This window comes from Gallinula chloropus, assembly GCF_964237585.1.
Source record: "Gallinula chloropus genome assembly, chromosome: 1".
NCBI classification, from domain to species: Eukaryota; Metazoa; Chordata; class Aves; order Gruiformes; family Rallidae; genus Gallinula; species Gallinula chloropus.
Window position 1 is genome coordinate 64,474,437 of NC_140085.1, and position 20,235 is coordinate 64,494,671.

The 20,235-nt window shown below is 42.2% G+C and overlaps 1 protein-coding gene across 2 annotated transcripts; it reads right to left on the reverse strand.

The window, feature by feature from the left end:
- Positions 1 to 4,032: 4,032 nt before the first annotated feature.
- RAB21 (RAB21, member RAS oncogene family) lies at positions 4,033 to 16,722 on the reverse strand. 2 transcript variants are annotated; one of them, XM_084278778.1, is made up of 7 exons: positions 16,567 to 16,722; positions 9,633 to 9,692; positions 9,344 to 9,451; positions 7,854 to 7,917; positions 6,981 to 7,035; positions 6,468 to 6,556; positions 4,033 to 5,543 (listed from the first exon to the last, which is right to left on the reverse strand). In XM_084278778.1, exons 1-7 carry the CDS (start codon positions 16,711 to 16,713, stop codon positions 5,404 to 5,406), a joined length of 663 nt encoding a protein of 220 aa, XP_084134904.1. In that variant the 5' UTR covers positions 16,714 to 16,722; the 3' UTR covers positions 4,033 to 5,403. The 2 variants fall into 2 exon arrangements, with proteins under 2 accessions (XP_084134904.1, XP_084134905.1); XM_084278779.1 differs by having other exon boundaries at positions 5,373 to 5,543; positions 6,464 to 6,556.
- Positions 16,723 to 20,235: the final 3,513 nt, after the last annotated feature.

Here is a 20,235-nt window from a genome sequence, read left to right on the forward strand (position 1 = left end):
CTTGCAGTACTGCTACTCACCATTCTTTGTTGTCATACTTGCAAATTGCATTGCTGCTGGGTGACCCACAATGAAGTATTAAAACCCCTTGGGATAATAGAGCAGCAAGACCAGATACAATAAAAATAAAGATGACTCTTTGAGAAACATGAAAAACTCCTACTGAGGTTAAAAACACCCTCAGTGCTCTCAAACTGGGAGGAACTGGGTATTAACACTGCAGTACCTATCACTGTCTGAAAGAGCCAGAGAAGCAAGCAGAGAACGTGCATCTCTCCTTTTTTTGTACAGGGAGACTACCCAGCACAGAAACTCCCCTGTAGTGTAATTCACTAACAATGAGGATCAGTGCAGCCAGCAACCAAGAGGACAGACAGAAGCCCTCTCTTTGCATTTGCTCTGCAGCTGTATCAGGTCCTACTGCTCTCCTGCCTGCACAGGACAGTGTAAATAAATGGAAACAATTATTTCTGCAGTCTATTCTTCATGATCCTAGTATTGACTAGACAGAAAGCTCCCAACTGTCCAGTGGAATGAGCACACGTCTCATCCATGCCATCGTAGACATTATTTTAGGGCAGTAGAACATGCCAATCAATTGAAGAACAAGTCTGGTAAACTTAAGTCTTGGAAAAAGTTAAGAATTAAGAGAGTTCAGCTTGAAATAAATTCTCACTTTAAAACAATGAATTGCTTTACTTCCAATCTGATTACAATAAAACCTTTTCCAAACCAAAGTATTTTCTTGGACAGAATTCTAGCTTTGTTACAATGGTGAGAGTTTCATAGATTTTCACTTTTCAAGCCAATTTAAGAAACATTCCAGATTCTCCACAACTCTCAAAGTAATTTCTCCATCACATGCTACTCAATACAGTGGGCAACAATTCCAAAAATGGAAGACAGAAGAGTATATATCGCTACTATTTGATAGAAAAAAGCCCCAGTAGATGGCTACATCACCAGGATTAGTGCTAAAGACGCAAAAAAATCCCACTGTTGAGCAGAATCCCCCAAAGAATAGTAAGAGCAACAAGACAAAGAGAACTAGTTTTGGGGTTGCATGTTGAGCTTCTGCAGCAACCAGCACCAAGGATCTAATCTTTACCTGCGACTTCCTGACACAATTGTAATAGACGTTATCCTTACTGAGATATATTTCCTGATTTGCCAGGAAAATACTAAATTTTGATGCAAATTCAGATTAACAAAGTCAGTTAAGTGTAAACAGCTCATAAATTAGCATATTCAAGTCAAATTTTAAGTAACTTAGCATTGTTTCTGAAAGCCTGTTCAGAGTTAGTTGTGTTGTCTATAGTGAAGCAAAACTGGTACTGCACAGAAGGGGAGAACAACCTATGAATTAATCTTAGAACCAAGGCTTGAATTAGACAACAACCAGTGCTGAGAAAGCATACTAGCAACTCCACCAATAAACAGTTAACTCAGCAGCCCACTACCAGCACCTTCAGTTTTTCCTACTTGCCCTTCTTTCTACTTCTCCTTTTCCTTCCACAAGCAGCAGAAAAAGAGGTGGCTGGCTCCGACTCTCATACCCATACACTGTCATTCACACTTAACTGCTTTCAGCTTGTAGAGATTCCCAACCTCCATTTGTCCCCAAACAGGGCTCCCATTCCTCTTACCTTCTTTAAACTGTCTTTTCTAACCACATCCAACATTTTCAGAGAACTCCATTTGAGCTCCAGCCACCTTCCATGACCTCACACCTTTTCAGAATGCTTTTTTTTTTTTGTCTGGCTTGAAATCTGAAGTAGAGGTTGAATTAACTAGGGGTCTCCCAGAGTTGTAGGCAGACACACGAGTTAAACACCTAGAACAATGGAACTGGCAGGATAAGGGCTAAGGGATACTTTTTATTGTGGCAGTAAGCAAGAATGCCTGTCCACAACATCTGACCATTGAGAAGTGTATCATCAAGGGCAACAAGTGACCAGCAGTTCAGCAGGACATTGGATGTCCCCATCTTGTAGCCATATGAAAATTCACTACAAACCAAAGTTATCACCCCCTACCTTTACAGCTAGCTACACACCTCCAAGTACTACACACCTAAATTTATTAGTTTCCTTGTCTCACTCTAACTGGTCTTTAACAACTTCTGATTTAAGTTCTATGTGCCATAAGACTGCAAACACAAATACCTCCCAGTAAAGATGGATACTGCTGCATTAAAGTTTCTGGACTTGGCTTTGGTTTGTTAGATTTTATTTCAGCAAGTGATAAAGTTTTGTAGGTAGCTCAAGTATTCAAAGCAGCAGCATCAAGACTGTGATCAGATACTTCAAGTTAAGCAAGCTACCTGTACACAAACCCTGTAATAAGAGGTCTAGCTTACTAGCCTTTGTAGAGATTTATTCTGAGCAAGTGTGCTCAGTGTTCACTTAAATGCTGTAAAGCAAGTGTCTGGCTGGTATTCCTACCCCACAATAGAGATACTTTCTAGAGACAGGTGTAGTTGTTTCTCTCACACTCTTCTCAAGTGAAAGAACAGCCTGCTGTTTTCAGCAACAGAAGTTAACAAGAAAACAGTTTTCCTCAAGACGCACAAACTAGGCAATCTAGATAAACTCCAGTAAATGCAAGACTTGGAAACCAAACCACACAGTAGTACTACCAGGTTACTGGAGTAAGGTCCTGCTTAAATACAGAAAGCCAAGGTATCTCTGCTTTCTTATATGTTTAATGCAAAGAACACTCCACATATTTTCAAAGATGCCTTTTCCTGGAACTGTTAGTCTGCTAACAATGAACAGACTGATCAATGTAAGAGTTAAGTTAAGCAATCCATAATGTTTTTATTGGTGCCTTGGAAAACAAACTGCCCAACTTCACGAAACTATAGTTCTTTTGTAAGGTGCTATATCAGCGCCTTGCTGAGTGGAGGTTGTGTGTTCCATAGAGTCCAACCAAACTGCAGCTTAGACAGGCAGGTTTCCACAGAGTATTTTTCATGCTGTAGCTTCATTAAGTAAGTTTTGAGAATTTATTTTTAAAATATTTTGCTAATAGAAACCAGAACATTTAAATCACACAAAATTGCAAGCTTGCTTACCCACACTTAAATTTTCAGTAGTAATAGTTTAGTTTTAAGAGTTAGTATTAGTGTGGCTTTGTTAGCTTTGCAACTGACAGAAGTCAGACAGAACACCCCTACCACAGAATACACTAAAAGAAAAACTTCAGCTGCAGGCAGAAAGCTCTGTTCCACAGACTGCTTCTATTTCAAAGTAGTCAAACATAACATCCTCTTGGGTAAACACCTAGTATTAATTTCCAGACCAGAATTGCATCTGTCCACTTCAACCAAGTGGAAAAAGCTCTGCTCTGGAGAGAACACACGTTCTGGTGTAGGTAAGCCCTCATGACCCATCTGCTTATTTGAGATTGGAAAAAAAATAAGCAACCCATCACAAAGTCTGGAACTCCTTTTAGGAGATTCCAGTTCTGAACACAGCCTTGCCAGTTTCACACCTCCTATCAATATCATGTCACAAGACTTTAACTGTGTGGATTTGAAGGTAAAAATTTGGTTTTTGATCAAAGTTACCTGGTTTTCAGCTTCGGCAATGCTCACTGTTAAGTTATATATGAGAACCTTAACTTAATGGCATTGCTACATATACACACACATTACCATGAAATTGTGATTCACACCAAAGCTCTGTGCAGTCAAGAAACTTTATCTTCACTAGCATGAAGAGATCACCTTAGTCCATCATGCATACAACCATGTCAGAAGTGCACAGCAATGGACACTTAACAGAAAGTATCAACAGCACAGCTCAGGCAGAAAGAAAGAGGGGGGGAAAAATGCACCAGGACCAGTCTGTATCAAAGCCATCTATTTCAGAGAAAATAAAAACCATACTGAAGACAGCACACTTGTCTTACATATCAGACTGATTATTTACTACTAGTCCTTTTGTGTGCTGGAACATACCCACACCATTCAGTGCATCCATATGCAACGCTAATTCTACCCTTCAGAAAAAGGAAGGCCAAGGAATATTCTGTCATAGACATCACCTTTACTGTTTTTCCAAGCATGACAACTTCAGTAAAAAAAAAAGCACAAAACATTTTGAAGTTTCAGCTACCACCATTTGTGTTCCTTTGTGATAGTAGTTTATACACTTTGTTTCTGAAAACCCTCCTCCCAAAACTTACGTGGGCTTCAAAGCGCTTTACCAGAGAAAGAACAAGTCAGAAGTAAGTTCAGTTCTGTCTAGTATGCCCACAGTTACCATCACATCTGGCAAGTTTCATTATCTTCTACTTAATCACTCCAAATCAGAAGCAGTTCTAGTTCACACCAATTCATTTGTCCACTCCAGCCCTGAAATACAGGGCAGAGGGGGAAGCTATGCTCACTAATAGTTTACAATGCTGTTTTGGGACACAAATGGATTAATGCAGTTTAGGAGTTTCCCATGCATCTGGTTTACTGGCTACCAGACAGACAAGGGCTAAAGTTGTTTGACTTTCTGGGGATACTCTGAGAGGCCAAAGTAACTGCAGAGGCAAAATATATGCATGCGTCAGCTGTTTGAGCTGGGAGCCAAACACCTCAGTGCAAACCAGCAGTCTAAGGGAACATCCCCTCCCTGCTAAGGTGGTACTCTAAATACTGCTGCTCGCCAGAAAAGGCTTGAAAACAAAGAGTGCTGTAGCTATGAATGTACCAAAAAAAAAAAAGGCTGTTTTCAGGTAGGGGAAATAGAATGAGCAATTCAACAATACACATGAAAAGCTTGCATCTTTCACTGACTTATTCACTTCACAATCACTGACAAGACTGATGTACATATTTCTGCACCTGCAATTGAAAAAGCAGATAAAATATTTAATATGTAATTTACAATGTATTTTACCAGCTTGGCATACAGGATGAACAGAATATATCAAAGTAGTTGACAGTTATAGGCTTGTGGAGGCCCTGCAAAAATATTACTTCAGGTATCTGCTAATTTAAAAAAAAAATCAATCTGCATTTTAGAAGTGATACAATTCAATCTACCACAAAATACAAAGAGCTGCAAAAACATATACCATTCCAACAACAATGTATATAAGTTATTAAATAATGATCTGATTTAAAAGAATATAAATGAAGCCTTTAAGTAGGTCTTTTCTACATGCATATTATTCCTCATTAAAGAAAAATATGTAAAAAGGCCATTGGTAATTGCTTTGTTAACCACTGTAGAAAATGCCAATTCTCTGGTCACAGATGCCACTAGTTTAGCACTTAAGGTCTCTGCAGTGTTACATGTGATTACTTTTAAATACTGTTAATTCTATTACTCCATTGGTAAAGAATGCGTGACTTGGAATATGGCAGTCTTCATATCAAGAGGGCAGTGATGCACAGTTTTATAGTTATCCAGAAGAACAGCACCCTCCACTGCTCTGTACTTGTGGCTCATCATCAATGATCTGTACGCCTCGCCTCGCTGTTCCTGACTGACTGGAACCATTGCCTCTTGCTCTTTCATCCACTTGAGCAGTTTCTATCATTCCTGTAAGAGAAGAAATACATTAGATGACATTGTGCTGCATTTTTTTTTTTTTTTTTTTTTACACACAAGACAGATCTTAATCTAGTCAAGTTACATGCACGAAGTTCAGCAAGGCTGGTTCTATTTGTTATGCAGATGCATGCACTCAGCTATCACACAGCACAGCTGCAAGTACATACACGACCCTTATTCCTAAAGCACCAAACATGCAGCAGCTCCTGTTGACTAAGGGAGACCTTAGATTCTCAGATGTTCTGGAGTTAGTGACTTAAAGACATTCACCAACCTGTACAATGAAAATTCTTCTTAAAGAAAAACAAACAAGAAAGCCTACACACTACACAAATACCAGCCCCTCTCTCCCCCTGCAAAAAAAAAAACCCAGCCTTCTCTTCAGACATGCAAGAATCTAAACAAAGCTTCACCTGTATCACAAGAACATGACAAATAGGACAACTTCCCCACATTACAACTTTTTACCCTACATTCTGTGATCTTCACTATTTGCATAGACTCCTGTGTAAAGTTTGCATCATTACAACTTCAAGTTTATGATTTCTAATTGACATTTGAGAAAGTTTTTGGAAGAGGTTGTGACAGAGGGCTTGAAGCAGGCAATAGTGAGATCAGTCCCATGAAGTTTGATGTGAAGTTACTGTTTACTCATGCTTAGCAAAACAGCAGCCAGTGCTCCAACAAAGTGACAGAGACATTTTTGAAGCACAGCATGGATTTGCAGCGCTGCAAGTATCCATACATCAAGCTTCTGTAGCTGTTACAGTACACAGGTGGCTTTAAGCACACTCAGATGAAGTCAGTTCTTAGCAGTGTTTTGCATGAAGGCTTTTCTATATGGCTTTAAGCATTCTGAAGCCTTGAGCATTTTGTGAGTGAGCTTTTCATCAACAACCGAGCAATACCTACTTTTACAAAGGTCAAGAAACAGTTCTTCAATTCCTTTGTTCTGTTTAGCTGAAGTATGATAATGTTTTGCTCCAACAGATTCAGCATACCTGTAGGAAAGCAGATAATCCCTCAGTACAATGAAGTTCTGTAAATCTTTCAAAGCCACTTTACACAAAGCAAAGAGACTGAACTCAGAGTAACACCTCTTGTGACTAAATCCATGTGTGCAGATGAACTCAATGTAAAGAAGGAATTACATTGTTAAAACTGGCATGATTCATGAAAAACACTAGATAAAAAAAATAGTGTCTAAAAATGCATTTAAACTGCAAATGTTGACTTTCATCGTGTAGGACTCAAGTTACACTTTGGTCAATAAGGACATTCCAGGACTCAGACACTAAAAGACTACTTTAGATAGCAGCCAGCTAGGCACTGCTGGTTTGTGCCTGCCAGTTAGCAGCATCACAAGCTTCTTTCTTCAACCTAATTCTGCAGTGACTGTTTCTATTAATAATTGGTATGACTTACGTTTCTGCTTCTTGCACTGAAACATGTCTGTCTTTTTCCAAGTCTATTTTGTTACCTGTTGGAAACAAGTTAATCTTTCAAGTATTTGTACTCCAAAATTACCCAAAGGAAAGCAGTCAATCATTGTACCCCATAATTTTCTTACAAGCTGTACCAGTAAAGACCAACTCTTACACACATCTCAATTTGGAACACAGCAATATAATTTAAGAAACCCCTTTTCACTCAAGTATTTACATGCAATGAAGACAAAGTACTACTGTAGAGAGATCAGGATAGTTGAAAACCTCCATATAAGCCACTCATTCAGCCTTCTTTTTTATTGTTAATTTATTTAGACAGCTTAACTGGGCTGCAGAGGTAGTTTTTGTAGAACATCCATACATCTATCCTCCTGGAAGTGTTTTAATCACCAGATCTGAATTTAAATCTGAACCCAGTACTTCTGATGCATTTGGTTTGTATTGGAATATCCAAACTTCAAGACTTGTTCCATCCCCAAGCACCTGACCACAAAAACAAGTATCCAGTCTACGCCACTGAAACAGTAGGATGCCCTGCAACAGTTGGCTTTTGTACAAAGGATAACACACATTTGAGTTTTATGTTTCTCTTCATTAAACTACAGCCTGCAGGTGTCTGCACCATTCACTTCAGATATGGTTATTATTAAAAGGCTTGTTTTTTGAAATTGGCACTTATTTTCCCTCAGTGATCTACTGAAACTTGTAGCTTCAACCAAATTCAATGTCAAATTAACGTAAGCTTTACCCCTTCACATGTACAAGCTGTCAAAACAGTTTGGAAGATGCTATTACTCAAAAGAAACATTTCTGATCAGTCATTAGAATCACATGTTAAAAATACACTTACCTACTATACATAAACAGATTTCATTCCCCAACATTTTTCTTAATTCCTTAACCCAATTTTTTACCTGCAAAAAGAAGAGAGGCAAGTTTGTTTTCACTTAATATACTACTATCTTAGGCACTGCAGAACTGACCTATTTCCTTGATTAATGTGAAGCAAAGTTTATTCTTCAGACACCTAGCTACACATGGCTCTTGTTCAGCAGGTTTTAATTTAGAGTTAAAATTAGGAGCAAATGACTTAAAATCACACTAGAAATATAACTCACCACACAAGTTCACTGCATTTAGGTCTTTTATCAACAGGCACTTACCAACAGATCACAAATGGTACTTTAAAGGTAGCATTACCTGAACAGAGTTGTTCAGGTTAGATTGTAACAGATGTTTGTTTCCTGAGAGAACTGATGGGACAAGTGTCAAATCAGCTGACAGTAGGCTGCTAGCAATTCTCTTGTCACGCTTTGAAGTATGATCACCGCATTGACTTAGGGACGGCTATTTTAGGGGAAATTAAGCTATTGCTGCCTCTCTTCAGGACTTAAAGAACCTAAAAATAGTTAGGATACAGAGATATTTATTCAATAACTTCTGCAAATTAACCTTCCCTCTTTTCTGCTTTAAGTGTTTTGGTATCACAGAGTACAGGCCCAAAGTAGGGCTCAGTGTGAAAATGATGAATCTGTAATACTCAGTTCATCACAGTTCTGCAGAGGTGGGGCGAGAGTTTAACCGCTAACACAAGTGCTTTACTTCCCCTACATCAGGGCTACTTAAATTACTTAAGCTGTTGTGGAACTATATCCTTATACTAACTTTTACCACTGCCAACCCAAGCCCTGCCCATATATCCACAACTTCTTATATTTCTACACAGAAGTCGTACTGGTTTTATCACAAGCTCATTGGAGACAAATTAGTGTGGCAATTAGCAACGGAGACAAATTCGTGGTGGAAAGACTCACTATTTTTCAGCTGGAACATCCTATACAGTGTCACCTGTCTAGACTGAACAACTAATATTGCTGTAAAATGATGAGCCATCAAACTTCAAGTTTTGATGAGGATTCAAAATCCAAATAGCAATTATCACTGAGAAAGTATTGTTTCCCCTGTTATGTACCGCAATCTCAGAACATTCAGGTCTGTGAAAGGTCAGATCACTTAATCTCTTTTGTGAACTTGGCTTATACAGTAGAGCTCAGTATTGCAACTATCACAACAGTAGTGGTTTATGTTTATAGCCTATCACAGGTAACTCACATCTAACCTGCTGGTGTTCCCCAAACAACTCTACTAGAACTTTAGCACATTGAGAAAGTCAGCGTTCAAAAGAATACTAGTAACACATACACCAACAATATGTAGTCTGAATTTGCATATGTAATATATATTGCAATTGTCAAAACCAAAAGCTTGCCAATTACACACTCATACCACAGATTACCTTTCAATCAGTTTACATGTCAGAGGTAAAAATCTGTCCAGTACCTTTTGAAAAGAGTCTTCATCTGTTATATCATATACTAAAATAGCGCCATTAGAATCTCTGTAGTAGATTGGCCCCAGCGCATGAAATCTTTCTTGGCCAGCTGTATCCTGCATTTAAAATACACTCATTAGCATGCAAGACAAAGGAAACAGCAGTTGAAGAAACTCCAAATACTTGGGAATTTTAGATTAAGAAGTGCACAACATCTGAGTTCTAGTAAATCCAAGTAATTTTTCAGGAAAATATTCTATTTAGCTAGGGGGAGGGAAAACGGGAAAGTAAACATACCCATATTGCAAGGTTCACTCTTTTCCCACCAATATTTAGCTTCTTTGTAAGAAAAGATGCCTGGAAATCAAAACAGATTAGAGTTAGCTTTACACACAAATGTCTCGTTTGACTTCAGAATAATTTACTAATAAAAACATCTGAATCAAGAAAAGACAGATTTCTGGATCAAAATACTTTAAGCCAGAAGGCTGAGTCAATACTAAGCCAGTTAGTCATTTTACTAGTTTGCCAGGAGTCTATTCTAAATAAATTTGCCTTGAACGAATCATTTACTACCTCTTTCTGCTGTTGTTTTGAACTACTTGCAAGGGCTAAAAGAGTTCAGTTGGAAGAGCCTCGATTCACAAAACTGATTAAATCTAAACTGAACTCGAAGCACTTCACATAAGTACATGAACTTTGGGTAGGAACCAGCCTAACAGGATTTTTGATTTGCAGAAATTCAGCAAAGCAGTTCACTGTAAGTGAGCAACTAGAACACAGAGTTTATCGCTCCAAGTCTCAGAACATTTTTCCCCCCCCAAAGCGAGTCCACAATAACCAGTCTGTTTTTAGGGGCTTTTTTCAGGCGGTGGTGTGGTTTGTTGTTGTTTTGTTTCTGGTTTGTTTTATGGTTTGGTTTTTCCCCCCCAGACACTGTTCCTGAAAGCTGAGGGATACACTTCTCTGCTAACACACAAAAGGAAAGCAAGCAGTAAACAAGCTGCTCTAAGAGCCCTATGCTAACTTCTGAAAACATTTTCTAGGACCAGAGCATATCACAACATTAATCTCATTTCAGCAACTCAAGAGTATGCCTGTTCTCCAAGCCTATCCACATTTTCCAACACCACCTCTGTTACCAAGTCTGTAACAGAGTGGCTAAAAAGGAGTATAAAGCATAATACAAGCTTACTAGGCTAGAACAGGGTCTGGAGGAGTTGATACATTAGGAATCTGCTGCCCCTGTTCTGAAGGCTGGCAGTAACAGGTTTGTGTCAGACAATTCCATTGCCATGGATTAACTTGTGTAAATTATACTCAGTTTTCCTTTCAACTTCACCTCAACTTGTGTTTGGATACAAATAAGTGGTATCTTGTGATAGATTCTTTCCAGATCATTTTAGGCTGGACTGCAGTAGCTCAACACGAGCTCTCTGTATGAGCACTGACCAGGCACTGAGCTGACTAAAAGTCATGTGTATGTGGAAAACGTCATGGGCCAGATCAGCTGTTTGAACCAGCTTTGCTGCCCAACTACATCAGCAACCAGCACACACGCAGATGGACACAGTAACTCAATTTACACCAGTCTAAACTTGTAAGAGTGCCTCTCTGAAGTGCTGCCTGTATTGCAATTAAACTTATCCGACGCTCGACTGCTAGAGCAGCTCCTGCTCTTCAGATGCTTCTCTAACATTAACTCTGGCATCTCCATGACCTAAGGTGAGATGGTTCAAGAAACTGCTTCTTTTTTTGAAGTTTTACCTTCCCCTCTAAACTTTCCATGAAGTCTGATAAACAGAACAGATAGAAGACAGACCACAGGAAAGAAAAACACACTCAGAGTTTCCAAGAGCAGATAGCAAAGAACTAATATTATGCTGATTACAGTGGTCATAGCTAAAGCTCCTCCCCCTTCTGTCTATGTGAGGTGGCATAAGTCACCTTCCCAAAAGCCAACTGGTAACAACCAGTTTAACAGCAGAATAGCAAATCTTAAACACCAGGAGAACTAATTCTTTACTCAACATCTCAGCACAAAGTAGTTTTACCTCCAGCTAGCTGTCCCCAAGTATTATCTGATCACCATCTAGTCTTTGTATCATCATTTCTTATACTACACCAGAGTTTAAAAGTCAGTAGCTTATAGGTGGCTTTGTAAGTTTCAATTCACCAATGCTCAGACCACATTAAGAGAAGGTGTAGTTAGGCACAAAGGAAAAGCCCTTCTGAGCACTTTGTCACAACACTAAAAATCAAATCTCTCATTTGATATGAATTTCACATCAGTGTTTAAAAACCACACTTCTGGACCAAGAGACAAAAAAGTCCATCAAAGAAACAAGATTTGAAGTAATAACATTCTCAGTATCCATAAATCTATATCATGGCTTTAGGCACCAGCCCAGTAAATATCACAACTACCTTTATTACCCAACAGAGGAAATATCAAAGCCTGCTTATCCCCACAGACAAGTTTTGTTTAAGTATCACCAGTCCTTCAGATGACTACAGCTTTTGAAAGCAATACCGGGGTTTTTTTTAGCACTAAAAGTAGAGTATTTCCTTTCCTCTGTACTCAAGCACTAGAAGCCCCATACATTCAAGTAAGGCTTTTTAGTGTCCATGAAAAATATTTAAAATAAATCACAGGAGACCATGGCAATCGTATTTGCTCTCTATATTAAAGCTTGATGAATTAACACTAATTAAGTTTTAGTCTACCTACAGTCTCAGGCCCCTAGCTTAAAAACAAGGGACAATATCCTGTATCAGGTATCCTGATTACAAGCAAGTTTGAAAAGCTTGCCTGCTAACAAGATTAGCACTCTGTATATGAAGAAGTCCTGGTTAGTAATGAGCAGAAGGCTTTGCGAACATGCTGCGAGGAGCAGTAAATACTGTATTACAAATTAAACGCTCCATTCTTTTTCATTGTGTTCATATACTTGATTACTGCTATCAGACTGTTCTTGAATTAACAGGTATGGGGACATTCAGCATATTTACTGCGAGCAAAGTGCATTTTACAGCTCTGATGACAAACATGCCAGAGGCAAGCCAGCTAACATCCACCCTTTAACACAGCACCTTCACATTCCGTCTCTCACAGAAGAGCAAGGTTACTACTCTTCACTCTTTCTGAGGCCAGAGATTAAAAAAGCCAGGTCAACAGCAGGACTACACAGTTTTTAGGGGGAACGTAACATGGAAGGAAGAACCTTAACCACTGTGTTGAAATAGTTTAGGAAAAAAGTCAGCTCCCAAGAGTGTCAAAGCCTTTGGAATCAGTAGTCTAGACAGCATTAGGAAATTACACATAAGAGAGGATTCAGAGTCTTTTTTTCTAGTTCCCAAGAATTTACCAAAGTCAGTCCTGCAGATCTAAGTCTGAGTTGTGACTCAACTTACAATCAGAAACTCCTTTCCGTGTTACTTTCATTTCTATGGCAATTCATTTTACTAGGACTCCAAAAACTCATAAATGCACCACAGTTATAATTCAAAGATAAGTAATGTCAAAAGTATGTCTTTGAAGCTGCTAATTTGGGTATTTTGATTCTAGTCTTATGGCTGATCTGAAGAGTATTTATACACTTCAAAGAAAAGGATAACGTGATAAAGAGCTAAAATTCCATTACCTTTAAGTGCCTGTAGAATTAAAAGCAAGAAAATATCTTCTAAGGGCTCAGTTTCACATATCCACCAGGCCCCAGTCGGAGCCAATAAAGAGGCTTGAGCAGAACACAAGGAAGACCCAGCTGGAAAAGCTTCTCTTCCAAGACACCGAATAAAAGCAGGTGTATGCCACCTGCCCCTTGACCGCTTCATCTTCAGAGGGAAGCCAGGCATTTGAACACTGTACATAGCACTGAAGCTCCTTACATTATTTTTTTCCCACAGCTATTTTAGACAGCCAACACAGCTTTTCCAGGTTATGCAGGTCCACCAAAGCAGTGGGGATCTGTATGGTATGATTAGCATCATATCAGTGGTTGTCTTCGGCTGGATATTTTGCAGTCCTCTACACCTTTGAGAGATCAGTACACAAAAGTCCTATCTTGGGTAAGCAGGTACTAGAAAAAGTCTACCCAATTTAAAATAAAAAAAGCTTGGCAATAGGTTTATCATTGGAATAATTCCAGAACAGTTCACTTGATATCAATTTATGGCTTAGAATTACTTCACCAAGACAAGAGCACTGACCTCAATATTTTAACTCTGGAACTAATTCTAATTGTTCCACCAGGTCTGACAACAGGTTATGGATTGTGTTCATTATTCATGACACATAAAAACCCCTCACCTTTCTGCATCAGCTTTTACATATTATTCTAGATAAACATTTTCTTATGCGAGTCAGTGATCACCTTAATTTCAATTTGCAGGTCATCAGTATCTAAGTACATGACTTCAAGCTGGCATAACTACAGCAACACTTCCCAGCAGCCTCCTAACCTCAATGTAAGGAAGTTCCCATTTCCCTCCAGCTAGCGTTTAGGGAAGTGGGGGGCAAGAGAAGAGAAATAGCTCCCTTTCAGCAAAAAATTTCTGTTACTAGCACGAAAGAAACTCTCCTATATCAGTATACACAGGTTAAATATTATTCTGTTGTGAAGTTAAGTGTTAGAATTCAGTTAGGAAAAGAGATATACATTAGATAAAAGATTCACACTGGCCCATGTAAAGACATCCTGCCCATCATCAGGCTCATACTGCAGGAAGCACCAGCCAGCACCACTAAGTAAAGGTTCAAGAAGGCTACAGTCCCACCACCTTTTTTCTTGCAATCGTATTGGAATAAAGCACTACACGATACTTTCTTTTTCTGAATCAGAAATTACTGTGGATGGAGATCCTCTCCTCTGACTATCTAGTGATCTTTTCATATGATTCATCACGGTGGCTCCTTTGCTGAATCAGGAGCTACATATTTACCTAATTTTGGCTTTATTGGAACAAAAGTAATTTCCTGCAACACTTTGAACCGATGCCACGAAACAAAGCCACCTTACCAGATTAAGCCTTTAATCTTAAGGAAAATCCCAAGATGTTTTGCAAAAGTGTTGTTTCATTGCTTAAAATATCCTGGTTTCTCCTTCTTTTGTAAGGGATGCTTTAATTTGCTCATAGAGCTACTCACTCAAAGTTCCTTCTAGGACTACGAGATGTAGGAAGACCAGGGTAACAGACATAACATTTCACAAGCGCACGTGTTGTAGTAAAATCCAACAGCAACCGACAGTCTATAACGCGGCTCAGAAAAGGAGTTGAGAAACATAGTGCAGTCTGTTGAGAGATACAGGTAGCAACCAGAAACAGTGCGAGCACATGCTTCCACTCCTGTGAAAGCCTGCACCCTCCAGACAGTCAAAATCCAGAGCTCTCAAGCCACAGTATCAAGAGACATTTTTATTGTCAGTGTTTTTGAGCCATTTAACGCTCCATTTTATGACATCTGTGACCTGAGTCCGTATTCCAACTCTGCCTGCTACTCATTTTAGGTTTTCCACTACTCATTCAAAGAAAGTGATTAACAAAAACCACCAAGCTGCATTGCATGCCAAGCTATTCAACCCTACTTTTTCTGCATTGGGGAATCAGAACCCAGCTACATGCGACCATTTTTATGCGCTTGAGAAGCCCTGTTTGCCCAGTGTTACCCTCCGGATGAAAGAAAATCACAACTCTGACACCCACAAGCCACTAGTCATTTCTGCAGAGTGGCAAACAACAATCACCCCTACGGCAATCAGTGGCACAATCAGCTTGCCATAAATACCACATCATGCCTCCCAAACCCCCCAACGGATTAATCCAACAGCAGAGTAGCAATACAGGGTAATGAAGTTCAAAGCATGTTCTTTTTCGCTCTTCACCACAGGAGCAACAGTATCTGTTTATGAAACGGTGACTCTATTGTTTCTAGTCCATCTCTGATGTTTCTTTGGTTTTAAGGGAATGTTTCACTATTAAACACTTCCAGGATAGCTAGCCCACAGGGGTTCCCCCACTCCCCTCACCCTAGAGGGTACAGGACAGTGCACAGCTAGCCTGAGGCTCTTTTTTTGGCATCACCTACTGTTTATTCTGTACCTCACAGAACAGCAGCAGTAGTTCAAAATCCACTAGCGGCCAACAGGGTGACAGGGCTTGTTTCTTTATTTTAAAAAAAATAACAAGCAGTGTACATTACAGTGCTAAAGCCACTCATGTATATGTGTTCACCACTGAAGATGCTGGGCACCTGGCATAACTGCAAATAAATAGGTGAAGCTAGCAGAGACATCGCAAACAACTTGACGTACAACCCACAAAATTTCAACCACTTTTTCTGAGACCATGCACAATGTATTTTGCACTATGGCACACACAACACTCAGCGTTAGTAGGCAAGGAACAAAGATTACGTTCCAGCAGACACCCTGTCACACTCTCCTAATTGGAATGTCACTTTTTAGTTCTTTGTAAGCGAGCAGTCAGTTCAACTGAGAACCAGGCCAAAATTCGGGGAGATGACGTGACAAGCAAGTAAGTAAGCCTTAAGAATCTTTTCTGTTATTAAATCATAAGCCTTAATCTCATAAACCATTTTGTGAAAGCTGCTCTCTTTAAACACTGGCACCTAGGTAGTTCAGGCGTTTGGTTTTGAGAACATGAAGAAGGACTGTAATTAACAGGAACCTATGAAACACTTAGTCATCAGCCCACTACCAAAGATTACAATAACATTACTTTCAAATCATACTTCCTGGGATTCAAATTAAGACATTCATCTACATGAGTGGGGGGAAAAAAAAAAACCCAACCAAAGCAGGTATTATCCAAGGGAGAAACAAGGCCTTTAAGTTCTGAACAGCTTCAGTCTGGGGCACGGAGAGAAGCAGAAAATGAGCTTCCAGCAAACCCGTCAGGGGACGGCCACCATTTAAAGCGCGGCAGCGGCCGCTCCGGCCGCCGAAAAGCGGTAAACGAAACAGCAAGTACCAAACCACCAGCGCGGTCTTACGGAGCAACCCTGACCCAGCCCCGGGGCGGAAGGGGCAGGCCAGTAAGGGCCGCGGGGCGACCAGGGGTGGGCTGGCACCGGCCAGAAACCCTAGGAGGTGCGCAAGGGGAAGGGGAGAAGAGCAGCGGCCAGCCCCCCCCGCCCCCCACCCCGCATGCACCCGCCTCTCCCCGCAGCTTCGGGCAGGGAGCCCCCGCCCGCCCCCGGCCCGGCCCGCACCTGCAGGGTGGTGATGTGCTTGTCGTTGAACTTGTTCTCGCAGTAGCGCAGCACCAGGGAGGTTTTCCCCACGCAGCCCTCCCCGAGCAGCACCACCTTGAAGGAGAAACTGCGGCCCCCGGCCGCCGCGCCGGCCCCCGCCGCCATCCGCGCCCCGCCGCCGAGCCGGGCCGCCGCCTCACATCAACGGCACGCACCGCGGCCCCGGGGCACCGCCGACACCGGCACGGAGACCCGCGGGGGAAGCGGAAGGGTGGGCTCTCGGGGCGGGAGGGGGAAAGCAGGCGTGACGGTGCCGCCGAGGCCCCTGGGGACGGGGAGGGGAAGGAAGGAAAGATGGGAGGGACGCGCGAAGCCACAACACTCCGAGCTCCCGGCGGCCCCGCTCGCCCTAATGGCGTCTTCTTCCTCCTACGTCACGCGCCGCCCGGTCACGCGCAACCCCCACCGCCGCCAATGGGAGGGGTGGGCGCGGCGGCGGCGAGAGGCCCCGCCCAGAGACGGGAGGGGAGGGGCCGGCGCGGCGCGGGGCGGGGCTGGGCGGCCGGTGGGCGAGGGGCGGAACCGTCCAGTCAGGCCGCTCGTGTGGGCCGGGCCGGCGGGGCTCCTCTCGCTCCGCTCCTGCGCGAGTGCCCGCCCGGCCGGGGGATCAGGGCTCTCGGCCCTGCGGGTGGTGCTCCCCCCACGCCCCCTCGCTGAGGGGCAGGCCGGGGGAGGGCGGGTGCGTCGCCTCCCGACGGCGGCTGGGTTTTTCCATTGCCCGTACGGGACAAGGCGGAGCGGCAGAGATCCCGCCGCGGGCAGGGCAGCGCCCCCTCGCGTCCGTCGCCGCGCAGCTGCTGGCGGTGCCGGCCTGCCCCTGGAACGCGCGGCGGGGGGGAGCGGTGAGGCAGGCGGCCGGGGCGGTGACGCCCCGGGCCCGAGCGTACCCAGCAGCTTTACCTTATCTAGAAGTAAAGCGGCTGTAGAGATGGAGGCGCTTGGACGGCTCATAGGCGCCTGAGAGTTTGCTTTGAAATGTCACGTCAGGGCTTTCAGATGCAGCAAGCCAGGCCTCTCCCGGGGAGCGGGAGGCCGCAGCCTCTGACTGATCATCAGCGTCGTAAGCTGGTGTTCTGTTCCAGTTCCAGCGTCCCTATCTGTCTGAACCAGTTGCACAAGTGTCTATGTGCCTGCAAAAAAAGCCCCAAACCCACTCCATAACAATACGCTGTAGAGCGGGGATGTGAGAGCAGGTGATGAAGATGTTGCAAGAAAAACGTTCCTCTGGCAAGCTCCTTCATTGTAGGGGGCTGGTAGTGTTACACACACCCGGGAACTCCATGTTACTGCCTTGGGAAACTGCGTCTCATTCCTTCATTAATAGTAATCGTCACAAAACCAGTCCAAACAACTGCGGCGCAGCTTCTCTCTGGCGGTTGTTTAGCGGTAAGGAAAATGCTGCTGATGAAAAGGCATCGTAGGGCAATTTCCTTTCTCACTGCCTCATGGTATTAATGCTGTGTGAGAGAAAAAAAGAACAGAGAATACTTCCAGGAGAGCAAAGATCAAATTTCCTGAAGTAAGAAGGCTAATTATTAGACAGCATTACATTTCCATACAAAATGGATTTGTTTTTAGTTTCTCCAGACGATACTAAAGTAAACCTTTTTATTTTATCCAGATGTAAATAAAGGAAATGGGACAAGGCAAGAAAAACGATGCAGACTCAATCTTCAGGAGTTTTGTATCTTCAAATAACTTCCCAGTTTTATTAGCACATCAGTGATTTCAGCAAGTTCCTATAAAAATACTGTCTTGCTGGAAAGCGATGCTGCCTTCTGTGTGCAGGCAGTGAAACTGGCTGGCGTGTTAGTCATTCTTCTTTCAGACTGGATAGAAGAAGGAGGGAAGGTCGAGTTCGGATCGATGTGGCCAGAGACAACGCTCATAAGCACAGGCTGCTTGCAGGGCCCAGCAGGTTGAGGTTTTCCTGGGTAGCTGGTGGCAAAGGCATCTGCTGGCACCCAGGGCTGAGCAGAAAGCTGGCTTGAAAACTGGTATGGTAGCAAAAAAAATAGCCAAACCAAAACAAACCCTTTCTGTTCTTGTAGCTTTTTACTGGTTTTGACAAAAGCAGATTCTGTGTACGTTCTTTATAAATACACAGGATTATACAGAAGAATATGCCCGATTTGTACTTTTCAGTTCTCCTTTAAATAAAAATGGTCCACAGATTAGTTATATCTTACTGGTTAAAAGGGTACTTTCTGCATGGAAGATTTTTCATCAGTCTAAGTGAATGCTGTGATGGAAATACAGGCTGTCTCCCAGGGAGAAAGAGAGCTGAAGCTTTGAAAAGGTCCACAGGAGAGACACCCACTACAATGTCCATGTGCTTAATATGCCTGTCAGTGCACCTGTGAGCACAGCAAAGCAGAAGACATTCCGCTCAATTGAAGCTCAGTTCTGGCAGAATGTTTCTCCAAGAATCCTCTGCCTTGGTGCAAAGTCAGAAGGTGCATTTTCTCACTGACAGGAGGCTGCTGTGAGTATTCTACCATATCTATTTTACTCGTCTAGAGCCTGTGATTACTGCCTTTCTTGTACGAAAAGTCCTCTACCTTCCACCACTACTAAGTGAAAATTAAAGGCCGGTCTGGCTGAGAACGTAAAATTGTCAGACCTACCTGAAGTGTCCCATTTTGCTGTAATCTGATACTCATGGCTTATTAAAACCTGTGGGTTTATCTACTTGTGGTAGAGATCAAGTTATTTTAATAGCGCTAATTTAATTGGAGAGGTGTTTCTTGTTCATTTAATTTGGTGTGCTTCCCCTTTCTACATGGCTTCCTGAAAATACTTCTGCGGCCTTTCTGATTTAACTCTGCTGCTGATTGCACCTGCATGAAAAATGCTTTTTGAGCCATACTTTCCATCTCACAAAGAAACTATGACACTGTGTAGGAGGCTGTACCAAAACAAGTTGCGCCATTGTATCCATCTCTGTTACTTTCTAGGTGGTGTCATCTCTAGAAATGAGAATCATGCTTTTTTTTTTTTTCAGTTTGCATTATTAGATCTCCTTGTAAAAAATATTAAATGTTTTAATTCCAGTGTAAACTAAAGTTCATGTAGTAGCTGTACAGAGGACATACTCTCGTTGGTCAAGCCTACAACAGCATAGACACCTCTCATGCCAATGACAACATGCCACAGATTTAGATTCATAGAATGGTTAGGGCTGGAAGGAACCTTAAAGATCATCAAGTTCCAACACCCTTGCCATGTCCCCATCCAACCCAGCCAGGGAGGGGGCATCCACCACTTCTCTGGGCAACCTGTGCCAGTGACTCACCATGCTCATAGTGAAGAATTTCTTCCTAATATCTAGTCTAAATCTACCCCCTTCCAATTTAAAACCATTCCTCCTCATCCTATCGCTACATGCCGTTCTAAAAAGGCCCTCCCTAGCTTTCTTGTCAGCCCCTTCAGGTACTGAAAGGTCACTATAAGATCTCTCCGGAGCCTTCTCTTCACCAGGCTGAACAAGCCCAATTCTCTTAGCCTGTCTTCATTGGAGAGGTGCTCCAGCCCTCTTACCATCTTCACAGCCCTCCTCTGGACTTGCTCCAACAGCTCTATGTCTTTCCTGTACTGGGGACCCCAGAAGTGGACACAATACTCCAG

Coding starts and splice junctions, on each gene's coding strand:
- RAB21 (XM_084278778.1), bottom strand. CDS start 16,713: ATGGCGGCGGGGGCCGGCGCGGCGGCCGGGGGCCGCAGTTTCTCCTTC. Junction 9,693..16,566: donor AGCACATCACCACCCTGCAG/GTGCGGGCCGGG, acceptor TTTGATTTCCAG/GCATCTTTTCTTACAAAGAA. Junction 7,036..7,853: donor AATCTGTTTATGTATAGTAG/GTAAGTGTATTT, acceptor TGTTTCCAACAG/GTAACAAAATAGACTTGGAA.